The sequence below is a fragment of the Triticum aestivum genome, chromosome 3D (genome assembly GCF_018294505.1).
Source record: "Triticum aestivum cultivar Chinese Spring chromosome 3D, IWGSC CS RefSeq v2.1, whole genome shotgun sequence".
Taxonomy (NCBI): Eukaryota; Viridiplantae; Streptophyta; class Magnoliopsida; order Poales; family Poaceae; genus Triticum; species Triticum aestivum.
In genome coordinates, this window is record NC_057802.1 from 601,943,883 (window position 1) to 601,958,924 (window position 15,042).

General features: G+C 44.9%; 1 protein-coding gene across 1 annotated transcript; it reads right to left on the reverse strand.

Moving 5' to 3' along the window:
- Positions 1-9,093: 9,093 nt before the first annotated feature.
- On the reverse strand, positions 9,094-11,607 carry LOC123075824 (GDSL esterase/lipase At5g03610). Its single transcript, XM_044498339.1, has 4 exons — positions 10,306-11,607; positions 9,913-10,193; positions 9,542-9,818; positions 9,094-9,462 (listed from the first exon to the last, which is right to left on the reverse strand). Exons 1-4 carry the CDS (start codon positions 10,607-10,609, stop codon positions 9,224-9,226), a joined length of 1,101 nt encoding a protein of 366 aa, XP_044354274.1. The 5' UTR covers positions 10,610-11,607; the 3' UTR covers positions 9,094-9,223.
- Between the last annotated feature and the right edge of the window lie 3,435 nt (positions 11,608-15,042).

A 15,042-nucleotide genomic window follows, 5' to 3' on the forward strand; every position in this document is an offset into this window, starting at 1 on the left:
TCTTGTGTTCTTTATTATTTTTCATGCTATATATATTATTTACTTCAACCACAAGGTAAAAGCATTAAAGTTGAAGATCAACCGGACTTCATAGCGTGGCAACTTAGCAAGTCTGGGTGTTTTACTGTGAGATTGGCATATCATGCAGAATGGAAAGCGGAGTATCGAACCAGAGCTGGCAGTGTAACAGGAAGGAGGAGGAAGAAGTGAACCACATCCTGTTTGGAAGTTTCTATGGGAAACGAAGGTACCGCCCAAGGGCCAAGGTGCACATTTTTACTTGGTGGGCTTTGCATGGCATTGTGCCTTGTTATTGCACTCTGGCGGATAAATATAGAGACACCGGTAACATGTCCGGTGTGCAAAATTGACCCAGCAGATCTAAGACATATGCTTTTTATCTGCAAGAGAGCTTGTGAGGTATGGAAATAACTTGGTCTACTAGATTGCGTGACAGCTATCACAAAGGTCAGGGTCTCTTATTTTCGACGAGATGTTATGCTCAAAGCTACCAGGTGGCTTTCGAGTTCCTTGAGAAAATGCGCTAGAATTGGTGATGGTCGCGTGCTGGTACATATGGTGGGAATGACGCCAGGTCTCACATGATGAGAAGATTGCAACGCCAGCTCAAACTACTATGCAAATCAGAGGAATTGTTGCAAATTGGGTAGCAGATAAGATAAAGCCTGTCGAACGGGACACTTGCTGGTCTAGGCCGGCATAAGGGTGTATATTAAAATTAATGTGGACGCTTCATTTCACATGGACAGAGGTGCAGGTTCATGTAGAGCAACTTTGCGCGACTCGAAATGTAGTTTTATTGCTGCAGATGTGGAGTTTAAACAACATGCACTTGATGCTCCTACGATGGAGGCGTTAGCTGTGTTATTGGGGCTACAACTTGCATATGAGCTTGGTATTCAATCTATTGCAATTGAGAGTGATTCATTGGAGATTCTCCATGCTATCCAGAATCCGTCCGAGTATCGGGCGTCGGGAGCAGTGATTATCGATGGTTCTCGAAAGTTGATGAGTTCTTTCGGCAAAGCGACTATAAGTCATCGTGCGCGAGAAGCTAATGGGTGTGCTCATGAACTTGCCTGCTTAAGTTTCAAAGGACAAGAAACAAGGGTGTGCAATGATAAACCCCCAGACTTCTTGATCCCTTTTATTGTAAAAGACATGGTTGTTTCTTAAATAAAGCCGTGAAAGTTCAAAAAAAAAGGAACATTTGAATCAGCCAAAACAAAACTGTTGCCCACAATACAAAGAAACCTAAAGATCAGAAGAGGTGTCAGTCAGGAAATCCAGACACACATCCATACCTTCGAGATAACAATTACACTAGCAACGCGAACATCTATGCCTTTGTTAGTTACCATGGGAAATCAAGACACACATAAGACTACCATTACCGGACCGTGCATTCTCGCAAAAAAAATTTGTGCCGGCCGGCTCGATCTCGATGTTGCATTAGAAAAATTGTGCTTGTCATGCTTACGAACACCATCACAACTTAACTCAGCTCCATCTGGTATCGTGAATGACGATGAATCCCCAGATGGATATTGATTGAAAGGTTTGGATATAATAACAAAGAATAAAGAAAAGAAGTGGTAATTCACATGGTCCACTAAAGCATCTGTAAAATTGCCAAAGTCAGTTAGCAACCTCGAAGTAGCAAAAGAGAGAAGGGTGCGGTGGAGGAGGGTGGTGAAGATTGGGGGAAGGATGAAATTTAACAGCACACACCTTTTCACAGCTTGGAGCAGGGGAATTCAGATTCAGATTCTTCTGATCGGTGGCACTTCTCATTGAAAGCTTTGTATGTTGACATGTAAAACCAGAGAGATTATTGAACTCCTAGAACATTTGATAACTGCAATATTCCACGCATTTGAAGGTATGGGTTCCCCAGAGTTTTTCATTGTGACACTGACTGGAGTATGTTAGAGATAATCCTTAAGGGTTAACATAATAGGTTATGGATCTCTGACTGAAACACCTGAAGCACATCGGAAGATTACATACTAACCGTGATTTTGTATGACCAAGATGGGATAGTCCCTGATTTTGCTGTCGTGAGTCTCCAGTGATGTGGAATCCTTCGGAGGAGATGAGCAACAATAGGGTAGACGACAGAAGGGACGCGGGAGGGCCGCCGACACTACCATGCGGTAGCCAGTGGTAGTAGAGGGTCTTCTGCCCATCAACTCTCTCTTTTTTAGCATCGGTAATTAGCCCTCTAGCAAGGTTTAACTCGTATATGTGTGCACACACACGAAGCGGTACGTGGCCTCTTCTTTATATACGACGGGCCGATGGGCGAAGGACCGAAACCATATGTTGGTTCTAGGTGCCCCCGTTCAAAGAACCATCATGGAAAAAGACTCCCCCTTCTCTCTAGGTCAATCACAACCTGAGATCAATTCCAACAATCTCCCCCTTGATTGTAAGGTTAGCAATCAACATAAGCCCACTCTTAATAAAAAATAATATACCAAAGTAAAGTGTTAAAATGGCCAATGAAGTGTCATTGAACCTCAGTACTTATAGTATAGGATTCTATCTCGAAATGGGTGACATTTTACTTTATGGATCTCTTATTTTCAACGAGATGTTATGCTCAAAGCTAACCAGGTGGCTTTTGAGTTCCTTGAGAAAATGCGCTAGAATTGGTGATGGTCGCGTGCTTGTACATATGGTGGGAATGATGTCAGGTCTCACATGATGAGAAGATTGCAACGCCAGCTCAAACTGCTATGCAAATCAGAGGAATTGTTGCAAATTGGGTAGCAGATAAGATAAAGCCTGTCCAACGGGACACTTGCTGGTCTAGGCCGGCATAAGGGTGTATTAAAATTAATGTGGACGCTTCGTTTCACATGGACAGAGGTGCAGGTTCATGTAGAGCAACTTTGCGCGACTCGAAATGTAGTTTTATTGCTGCAGATGTGGAGTTTAAACAACATGCACTTGATGCTCCTACGATGGAGGCGTTAGTTGTGTTATTGGGGCTACAACTTCCATATGAGCTTGGCATTCTATCTATTGCAATTGAGAGTGATTCATTGGACATTCTCCATGCTATCCAGAATCCGTCCGAGTATCGGGCGTCGGGAGCAGTGATTATCGATGGTTATCGAAAGCTGATGAGTTCTTTGGCAAAGCGACTATAAGTCATTGTGTGCGAGAAGCTAATGGGTGTGCTCATGAACTTGCCTGCTTAAGTTTCAAAGGACAAGAAACAGGGGTGTGCAATGATAAACCCCCAGACTTCTTGATCCCCTTTATTGTAAAAGACATGGTTGTTTCTTAAATAAAGTCACAAAAGTTCAAAAAAGGAACATTTGAATAAGCCAAAACAAAACTGTTTTTGTTCACCCTACACATGTACACTTAGCCCACGATACAAAGAAACCTAAAGATCAGAAGAGGTGTCAGTCAGGAAATCCAGACACACATCTATGCCTTCGAGATAGCAATTACACTAGCAACGCAAACATCTATGCCTTTGTTAGTTACCACGGGAAATCGAGACACACATAAGACTACCATTACCGGACCGTGCATTCTCGCAAAAAAAAAAGTTGTGCCGGCCGGCTCGATCTCGATGTTGCATTAGAAAAATTGTGCTTCTCATGCTTACGAACACCATCACAACTTAACTCAGCTCCATCTGGTATTGTGAATGACGATGAATCCCCAGATGGATATTGATTGAATGGTTTGGATATAATAACAAAGAATAAAGAAAAGAAGTGGTAATTCACATGGTCCACTAAAGCATCTGTAAAATTGCCAAAGTCAGTTAGCAACCTCGAAGTAGCGAAAGAGAGAAGGGTGCGATGGAGCAGGGTGGTGAAGATTGGGGGAAGGATGAAATTTAACAGCACACACCTTTTCACAGCTTGGAGCAGGGCAATTCGGATTCAGATTCTTCTGATCGGTGGCACTTCTCATTGAAAGCTTTATATGTTGACATGTAAAACCAGAGAGATTATTGAACTCCTAGAACGTTTGATAACTGCAATATTCCACGCATTTGAAGGTATGGGTTCCCCAGAGTTTTTCATTGTGACACTGACTTGAGTATGTTAGAGATAATCCTTAAGGGTTAACATAATAGGATATGGATGTCTGGCTGAAACACCTGAAGCACATCGAAAGATTACATACTAACCGTGATTTTGTATGACCAAGATGGGATAGTCCCTGATTTTGCTGTCGTGAGTCTCCAGTGATGTGGAATCCTTCGGAGGAGAAGAGCAACAACAGGGTAGATGGCAGAAGGGACGCAGGAGGGCCGCCGACACTACCATGCGGTAGCCAGTGGTAGTAGAGGGTCTTCTGCCCATCAACTCTCTTTTTTTAGCATCGGTAATTAGCCCTCTAGCAAGGTTTAACTCGTATATGTGTGCACACACACGAGGCGGTACGTGGCCTCTTCTTTATATACGATGGGCCGATGGGCGAAGGACCGAAACCATATGTTGGTTCTAGGTGCCCCCGTTCAAAGCACCATCATGGAAAAAGACTCCCCCTTCTCTCTAGGTCAATCACAACCTGAGATCAATTCCAACAATCTCCCCCTTGATTGTAAGGTTAGCAATCAACATAAGCCCACTCTTAATAAAAAATAATATACCAAAGTAAAGTGTTACAATGGCCAATGAAGTGTCATTGAACCTCAGTACTTATAGTATAGGATTCTATCTCCAAATGGGTGACATTTTACTTTATGAGAGTTGGTTTATTTGACGGCCCTATTTTCCAGGATCAAAAGGCTTTTAAAACTCATGCTTGCAACATAATCATAAAATAAGGGGTGGTAAGCCTTCGATAAACAAATCCATAAAAGGCTTTCTGGTGGCCATCGAAGGCATGGCGCTCCACACCGTTGCCCCGTGGGCAGGAGACAGACAACACACTACCTCGATGTCACATATTCTCCTAGTTTGCGAGTGCATTGGAAGCTAACTTCCATATGAAAATACACATTTTTGGGGCACCATGCACTGACATATGGACTTCCAGTCTGGGCGAGTGTTAGCCAGTTTATTGCTCGACGCGCCGCTACCCTATGCTCATCCAAGGGCAATCAATAAGCGCTGCAAACTGTAAACCATGCTTCTCTGAGTGCTCACGCTTCCATGTGCTCTAAGGCATGAGCTTTGCAATCTCCTCAACATCCAGCTCCAAAAAATATTGTCGCAGCCTAGCCGGATTCTTTTTGCCTCCTTGTTAGATGAAATCGACCACCCAGTGGAGGTGGCACTGGCCTCGGGAGTGGGGGTAGGTCGCAGGGGGGGTCTCTTGGGATCGAGTGGCCACGCCAAACCCGAATGTTCACCCCATTTCCCACTCGCCGGATAGTCTCTTATTTATTGAGCAATTCAAGGCCATACTCTATGGCATGCCACGTCGACGAGTAATTTCCAGTAAAAACCGTGTGCAACAATGTTGCCATTGGTTCATGCAAAAAACAAATACAAAAAAGGGTAGCATTCAGAATCTGCACACACGGAGAATCAGGGTATTGGCTTGGACACATTAGTCATAGCGGTCAAATGGTCCCCTGGAAGCAAAGAAATGCGAGAGTCTCCATCTGGTCCCCGTGGAAGCAAAAGAAATGCGAGAGTCTTCACCTGGTCCTCGTGAAAGCAAAGAATTGTGAGAGTCTTCAATAGGGTGGAGCAGCAAAAGAGACCCAGGGAGCTCGTCATGGATATATTAGGCGAGGTCGCAGATTGGAGGCAAGCGGCGGGAGGTGTTGGTGGGTTGCAATGTTTTGTGAGAGGATTGCCTAGTGCACTGCCATGGGTTGTTGGCAAAAGACAGTTATGGATTCTGTGAGTTAGACTATCGGATCTAGTTGCACAGGTATAGAGTTATGCTCATGTCTTCTCCATGACTAGTCTTGATCTAAAAACTCCCTTAAGGGCTTTTCCAATTGTTTCATGACAGCCTCCCATCCCGCGTGCGTGGGGTGCATGTCGTCCCAATAGAAAAATTTATTGGACTTGTCCACAGTAACCCTTCGAATCTGTGGACAACTCGCCTTGCTGTCCACAGTAACCCTTCGAATCTAAACTCTCGCAACACGGCGATAGTTTGCGCTTGAATTTCTTAGTGCACTGCCGTGGTTGTTGGCAAAAAACAGTTATGGATCCTGTGAGTTAGACTATCGGGTCTAGTTGCGTAGGTATAGAGTTATGCTCATGTCTTCTCCATGACTAGTTGATGGTGTTTAAGCGTTGTATATGCACATAAAAATGAACCTAAACCATACCCACTCGGGTCGGGTATCCACAGATACCCCTATATTGTTGGAGTTGTGTCGAATATTGTGTACAAGGTAGGTTATAGTTGGACTATGAGTTGTATTGTGTTTACATAGGATGCGGAGTCGTGTCCTAGTAGGACACTTGAATCCTAGGCCTCTCATATATATCGAGGGTAGACACATAATGTAACCTATGCCAACATAATAGCACTAGAACGCAGGGAAAACCGGCGGCATGTGCCGGCGTCCAGGGCGACCGGTGCGGAATTGTGATGGTGTCACGGGAAGGAGCGCCCGTAGTCAAGCCCCGGGAATGTAGCCATATCGGTGAACCTCGTTAACAAATCTCGGTGTCGTGTTCGTGTGATTGCTTGATCTTCGCATGATCGACGGTATGGCCTCGGATTTATTCTAACAAGTGGTATCATGAGCTAGGTTGTTTGGAGGTAGTGGATTGTCGATTTTGAGGCAGGTTTGATGTTTGATCGGTATCGTGGTGAGCACGGTTGACATCGATGGGAAGACGTCAGGCGATGAGCAATCACGGCGAGTAGCTGAAATCGGATGTGCATGCAAGCAGTCAAGACGTGCGGCGACCGTTCAATGGATCGATCGGGCGAGCGTACAAGCGGCTTGTTTTTTGGGCGAAAATACCCGACGAGATCGGATCGAGCAGGTGACGTGTCCTGGTGTTTCAGATTGACTCGGTCTCGGCGAGATCAATGTGTGATCGAAGGAACGGGACACAAGTCGGTGCAGTCTCCGAGGTGCGCACTGGCAGAAGCAGCTGGTGGCCGCGCTTGGAGCGAGGCGCGCGTGAAGTGGCAGGGCAACGCCGATCGCGCACGAGGCTTGTGCGGGCAGCGGGCAGCGGGCAGCACATAGGCTGGCGCGTACGGCCGTAAAGGCACACTGACGCGTAGCGAAGGCTAATGCAGCTACTGATGCTTATCGCTGGAGCATGCAAAACTAGAAAGGACAAGTGATTTGTTTGGGGGAAAAATATGACACAAGGACTTAGTCAGATCGTGATGCTACCATGGAAAAAAGAAAAGGAAAGTAAAGCCCAGCTACAGACGTGTGATGAATCGGGTTTCATATATGTTGACACGGGAAGGCTATGTGGACTTTGCCTGGTTTTCTTTGTTGGTACACATATGTGTACGGATGGTGATGATCACGGTGACGGCTTGAGGAGTCTGGAACGTGTCGTGCAGTCGGGGAAGTTCGGCTGAGGTCAGACTTGGACGGTTTGACGGATCGATGCAGGTCGGTTGGTACAAAAGACGGTGGTGGGATCGGCGACGACGACATAGGAGCGTGATGCCGATGGTGACCGACTTCTGGGCGTGGAAACACGTGGCGCAGGTCCAGAGGGCTTGTGTGGCTTCGACAAGTCCATGGCGCGGGGTTGATTCAAGACGGTGCACATGAGAGCTTGGAGTCGACGGGGCGCGGGGTGGCACGTACAACCACCATGGAGTCATGTTGAAGGCGGAGCTGGAGTCTGACGGAAGACTTCACTTGGTGTTGATTGAGGGGCTACGGCGTAAGAGCTCAGAGAGTCGAAGCCTCTTACAGCGGGAAAAGCGAGTGACACGCAGTTCAGACTGGAGCCCAGTGGTCTGATGGAAGCGTAAAACTCGTCATCGGTCTGTGATGATCGGTGGTACTCTGGAGTGGGGATTGAGTGGTGTGGGTTCGCGACCCTTGAGACTCGACTGGGACAGCGGAGGCTCGACGCGGTAATAGCGGCGAGGCGTGCGGTATGCACGGGGCATGGAGACGGGCCAGGGTTATGGTGGTCATACATGTGGTGAGACAACTGCGAATTTGACTCGGGCTGACTACAAGCGACGGTGAAATTCTTTCAAGTTTCAGACAAGCGGTTAAGAAAGAAGCGGTGATGTTGAGTTCAGGTAACTCTTATGTGTGACACCCAATATGTGAGTTGTTCACTTTCACTTGGACGGATACTCTGGAAGTTGGGAGAACAAACTAGAGTAACAAGGAACTTAATTTTGCTCGAGTGTTGACTGTGGTCAAGAAAAGAAGGGACTACAAGTTGCAGGTGGAGTCACATGGAGTCTTTTGCAGTAGCAGCGGTGATCATGGGATAAACTCAAGTTCAATGTATATGGAAGTTTGACGCATGGACGAATCTAAGGTGGTGGAGAATATTCGCCAAGGTGGAGTTTGTTGGAGTTGTGTCGAATATGGTGTACAAGGTAGGTTACAGTTGGACTATGAGTTGTATTGTGTTTACATAGGATGTGGAGTCGTGTCCTAGTAGGACACTTGTATCCTAGGCCTCTCATATATATCGGGGGTAGACACACGATATAACCTATGCCAACATAATAGCACTAGAACGCAGGGGAAGCCGGCGGCATGTGCCGGCGTCCAGGGCGACCGGGTGCGGAATTGTGACGGTGTCATGGGGAGGAGCGCCTGTAGTCAAGCCCCGGGGATATAGTCATATCGGTGAACTTCGTTAACAAATCTCGGTGTCGTGTTCGTGTGATTTCTTGGTCCTCGGATAATCGACGATATGGCTTCGGATTTATTCTAACATATATCAATCCTCAATTCAGAGACAAGGCACCCGTCACCCCTAGAACATGCCGACCCGGTAGATCACGTCGACAACAAATAATCAAACGGTGTGGAAATGCCTTGAGCTTATTGAGCCGCATATAGGCAAGCATTCGGTTTGTATAGCTAGAACACATCTTTATTGTAGATGTGCCAAATGAAATACACTAATTACTTCTTAGGAATATAGTTTTCATAAAAGAAGACGCAAATGCAATATAATATTCATCCTGGAATCCAGAAAATACAGTCTTTGAAACGCTTGAAACTATCAAACAAATACAATCAGAATATTGTCATCATGGATGAAAAGCGCTACAACGACATATGAAAGCTGACTACCTAGTCTTGATCTAAAAACTCCCTCAAGGGCTTTTCCAATTGTTTCATGACAGCCTCCCATCCCGCATGCGTTGGATGCATGTCGTTCCAATAGAAAAATTTATTGGACTTGTCGCACACGGCGTAAAGAAGCTCTGTGGACAACACGCCTTGCTGTCCACAGTAACCCTTCGAATCTAAACTCTTGCAACACGGCGATAGTTTGCGCTTGAATTGCTTCGATAGCTCTGAGCCTTTACCTACATCAATGTACATCAAGTTAAATTAGATTAGAAAATTTTAAAATAAAGACATTTTTGAATGCATGTAGATACATACCTGGCACATGATCCACAATATTAATGAATGTGGTGTACAAATCGACGATGTGGACATTCTTCTTTGTTGTCATAACTTGTTTCAGGTTATTGTTATGGATGGAAGCACCCAAGTTTTCAAAAATATCGCACGTAGTGTAGTTGTTAGTTCGGGTTTGTGATGGCGTGCAACCGACAGGATGCAAGTTGTTGACAAGAACCTTTGTCACCCCAAGCTTCAACAATTGCTCCACATTAGCAGCCATCTCTTTTGTCACTTTCCCAATATAAGCATTAATCTACATCACATACATGAAAATTAAGTTAGTAAGATGCACAAACAAATTAATTGTTCAAACTAGTGTATGCATACTATGTTGATATAGTACTCACATCGTTGAGGCTACTTAGGCCCATGACGCCGGTGCTTGCATAATCATTGCCGGAGAAGGCCACGAGCGCTACAGAGTGAGTCAATTGTTTCTCCGTGATGGTACCATCTTTGACCATCTTCTTGAAAGTATCGACTTGCTTGGTAAAGGTGGGAACCTCATGTGATGTACTGTCCAACACCACTGCGCCACCCGTAGCAAAAGTCATGCCGGACGGGTCGCAAGTTTTCTCCGCTGTACGGGCATGTGCTGGAGGGGCTTCCTCCAACCCCAACATTGTTGCTGCAAGTTATCAATAGAACAATGAGTAGGGTTAATTATGATGCACCAGGGATTTACAATATAACAGAGTACTTGTTTTAGGGCAATAAATAAGTATAACAATAGTACTTACCGATGAAATCCGACTGGATCTTGTAGTTTGAGAAGCGGCCGGACGGGGTATTCGGCCGCGGAAACCCATCGGCATCGACGTAGTTGGAGCCGTAGGGGTAAGCCCATTGCCGCGACATCTCGGTGACGGGTTCGGTCAGAGGGAGGTTCCCGTTGTCAGCGAAGTCATCCCCGAAGACAAAGAAGGTGGCGCTCGACGGCTTCTTCTCATGACCGCCGGTAGGCGCAGGCCGGGCCTCCACGCCATTGGGATTCAGGAGGAGGAGGAGGAGGGCGAGGCCGAGGACGGCCGGGAGAAGCTTCATCGATTCCGGCGGTGTGGAGGCGGATGGTTCTACTACTGCTGGCCCGAGGATCACGATCGCCCAGCCGCTACTGTTTCGCCAACTAAAAATCAGGAACGCAAAGCGCTTGTCTGAGCTGCTCGTACATCATGGCCTGGCCCTCTCTTCAATTTATGGAATCATCGACCAGCAAAACAAGTCGAAATCGGGCTTGCGGCCTCGACCAGAGTCGGATCCACAGCACAGCCGGACACGGATTGACCAGCAAAGCAAGTCCAAATCGGGCTTGTCATGGACGGGGCGTCGTCGTTCACTGGTCAGCTGCTCATCTCTGCATGCCCTCTTCCCCTCCTCCGGCCATCAGACCTCCTCCACGCCGTTGCACACTGCCGTCAGCTCGTCGGCCGCGCCGCGCTGCCAGTTGTCCTCGCCCTTCCCACGGACGGGGTTCTCTCCGGTTTTGCTGTTAACCTCCACCCCACTTGGAGCCGTCGGCACGTTAAGTTCTGCTGTCTTTGAGCCTTTGTAGCAGCTCAACGTTGGCCTCGATCTTGGGAGTCACGTTCTCAGTAACAGTTGCAAAGGGGCTCTTCAAAACAGCAGTTTATACCAGTCATACTTGAACAGGAAAATGCTCATGCGTGTTTCTCATGAGGACTTGTTGGGTCGTATTGGTAAATAAGCATAATTTTCCTCAGGCAAAGTAGGACCAAGTGACTACCAAAGTTAAAATTGGTACATTTGAATTTAGATCACAAGAACATATTGGCGGTGTATTGCCTTGACATGGTGTCTAGTCAACACACTAAATTCCTCTTGCATTTCCTCATCATCCATATATATGTTCGGGAAATGCCAGAATAAGTTGATGTATGAACTGAACTTCCACGGCAACTTTCTGTACTAATCATCTATTTTCCTCCAAACTAAGACATGAAGAAAAGAAATCTTACCGTTCAGAAATTGAGCCTTGCTTCAAAAAATAGGTGCGAGAGGTAGGATTCGAACTCCCCACCTAGTTTACTTCCACCAGCTTTAGCGAACTAGGGCCGACTTGTTGTGCCTGGTTATTGCATCTTCTCAGAATTTCTTCTTTTTATTATTTTGATTTGATGCCAAAAATAGAATCACGGCTCACCGGCGATCACCGGAGACAAGATAATGTGGCGAGAGGATGAACACAGAAGTTTTGGTGGCGCACAAACACCTCACCGCGCCGACGGCTTTTCTGTATTTTCACACGAGCTCAAACTCGGTACCCTCAGCTGCAACACACAGGAGGGAGGGGGACTTATACGCGCGCGCACTGACGCACCACGTCGCGCTCCCGACACACCCCACTCACATGATCTCCACGCCGGCCGCTCCATGGCTCGCGCGCCCGTCGCGCTCGTACGCGCACAATGTAGCCGGGTCCATCGCCCTGACGCGATCACCCCTCTGGGCTTGTCGCTAGCCAACATACCCACGCACGCACACATGCACACACATGCTCGTGCCCTGCAGACTGTACCTGCCGCACCCGACGCCGATCGCCACCATGCAGGACATGGCTTATTCACCCAACAATCACCCCCTAAGCCATGGCCTAGAGGACCGCCGGCCTAGCGTCGTCGGTGGCAAGAAGAGCCCTCTCCTCCTCCTCCTCCTCCTCCTCCATGCGCTTCTTCAGCTTCGTGCAGTCCCGCCAGAAGTGCCCGCGCTGGCCGCAATTGTAGCACCGGCCGCGCAGGCTCCCTCCGCTGCCCGACGCCGTGCTGCTGCCGCTGTCGTCGTGGTCAAGGCCGCCACCGCATTGTCGCTGCCGTGCCTGCCACTGTGCCACCATGAGCATCAATTGCTCCTCCTGAAGGAAATATGCCCTAGAGGCAATAATAAAGTTATTATTTATATTTCCTTATATCATAATAAATATTTATTATTCATGCTAGAATTGTATTAACCGGAAACTTAGTACATGTGTGAATACATAGACAAACAGAGTGTCCTTAGTATGCCTCTACTTGACTAGCTCGTTAATCAAAGATGGTTAAGTTTCCTAGCCATGGACATGTGTTGTCATTTGATGAACTAGCAAAGTGGACCGCTCGATGCGCGGGCTAGGATTTTACAAATGCAATTGATGTAGTTCTTGGTCTTTTATCTTCAGAATATATTATTCAATTTTTCTGAAGAAACTGTGAGCAAATTTAGTGATATATAAAAAAAATCCTTTTGCAAACAAAATAGCATCTTAGATACCTTTGGTTTCCTTGTTGACATCTAAATATTTATGTGTGAAATGAATCTTGTACCTACGTGCCATGCATTCTTTCACCAACTGTTATGATCAAACCCGCTGCACAATTTATGTTTACCTTGTTTAATGGTGTTTCTAGCATGGTTCTCCATTTTTAAGAATATTGTTCTATAATCACGTATTAAGTAGGTGTTAACGATTTCATATAGGCATAGCTAAATTTCTTTTGGACTGTGTCAAAATTACACCTTTACTTACGACTTGTAGATGTGTGTACCAATAATCTGCATTTTGTATATATAGGAACATATATGAAATCTTACCCATTTATTTGCAATATTAAAATAATTTTCTGGTAGCAATACTATCAAACACATTGAATTTTCTAAGTTTGTATGTTTACATCAGCAAGAAAATATCGATTCATTCAGTGTTATGGTTGAGTTCCTTGGTAATTAGTTAGAAACTCTTCAGCAAATTTTCCCTTGAAGTTATCCATCCCTTCCCTGAGACATACAACCATTGACTGAAAAAAATGAGTATGCATAATCATGTGTATATCACAAATAATACAAACTTGACTATGCAAAGTGAAGATGCGGAATAGAAAAGTTCAGCAATTTTCCATACTACCATACATTGGCGGACAATAGCATTTCGAACTTTCTGCAGGCATTGTTTTTCCTATCTTGTAAGAAGCGACATGTCTCCTGTGGTAAGGATCTGAAAATATGTGCATTGCCAGATTGTAATTAGTTAAGAACCTCTAATAATTGTAAGCAGAAGCAAAGAAGATTTAAGTCCGTTTCTAAGGGCATCTCTTTTGTCGACAGGCATGAATATATAGATTCGGTTATCATTCCCCTACAAAAAAAAAGATTTGGCTATAATTTTGCTTTAGGGAAAATATCATACTTATCCTCCAACTACCATGATATACTTTTCCAATCAAATCTGGATACACTTAATGATGGTTGCATAATAAGAAAATAACACATGTAAGACAACATGTACGTTTTCTGCAAATAAGATTGCTTCACCAATCTTTCTGGTGTAGCCGTGTATCAATACATCCTAGTCAACGTCCTTGCGCACAGAGCCAAGGATACCAAGCATCCAAGAGTGTTGGAATTCGTCCACACGAACGACCACATCAAAATTATAAGAACGCACACACACAAAATTTTAGCCAATGGCTCATGTTGAGCATGCTAGCTAGGCCAGCTTCTGATGTAGCATTTTTTTAATGAAGATCCCATGAGTCATGGAAGGTGGAGAAAATAAAAGTTTTTTTGTTAGGATCCCATGAGGCAAGCAACGTACATGTGGTGGAGAATAAGAAAAACGAAAAAGGCAGGACCGAAACATTTTTTACATTGTAATTATGTAATGGCAATGGTGGTAATTTCTCTACATAAAATATTATCTAATGGCTATATCATTTTATCTACTAAAATAAAAGGTCGCATGTTTCTCATTAAGTTTGTGGTAATTTGTAGCTTATATCTCTTTTTTCTTATGACACCTTTACTTACGACTTGTACTCCCTCCGTTTCAAAATAGATGACCCAACTTTATACTAACTTTAGTACAAAGTTGAGTCATCTATTTTGGAGCGGAGGGAGTAGATGTGTGTACCAATAATTTGCAATCTTGGTATATATAGGGATATATATGAAATTATAGCTATTTACATGCAATATTAAAATAATTTTCTTGAAGCAATACTATCAAGGACATTAAAGTTTCTAAGTTTGTATGGCTGCATCAGCAAGAAAATGGGGATTCATGCAGTGTTATGTTTGAGTACCTTGGTAATAAGTTAGAAACTTGTCAGCAAACTTGTCCTTGGAAGTTATCCATCCCTTCCCTGAGACATAACACCATTGACTGAAAGAAATTGAATATGCATAATCATGTGTATATAAAAAATAATGCAAATTTGACTTTACAAACTGAAGATAAGAGAGCTGAATTAAAAAGTTCAGCAGTTAAGCATACAAGAATACATTTGCGGAAAATAGCATTTCGAACATCTTGTCACATCACATAATGAAGAACCATGAATTATAACCCGCTGCATCTGGTCTCGACGTTTGGATCAGTTCTGTACAGTCTCGATGCCAGAAGAACTTTGCTGCCCTGCTACTAAAGATAGCAGCTTGCCTGTGTTGAACTTAATTAGCATCATCTTGCAGATGTGAACATATACTAA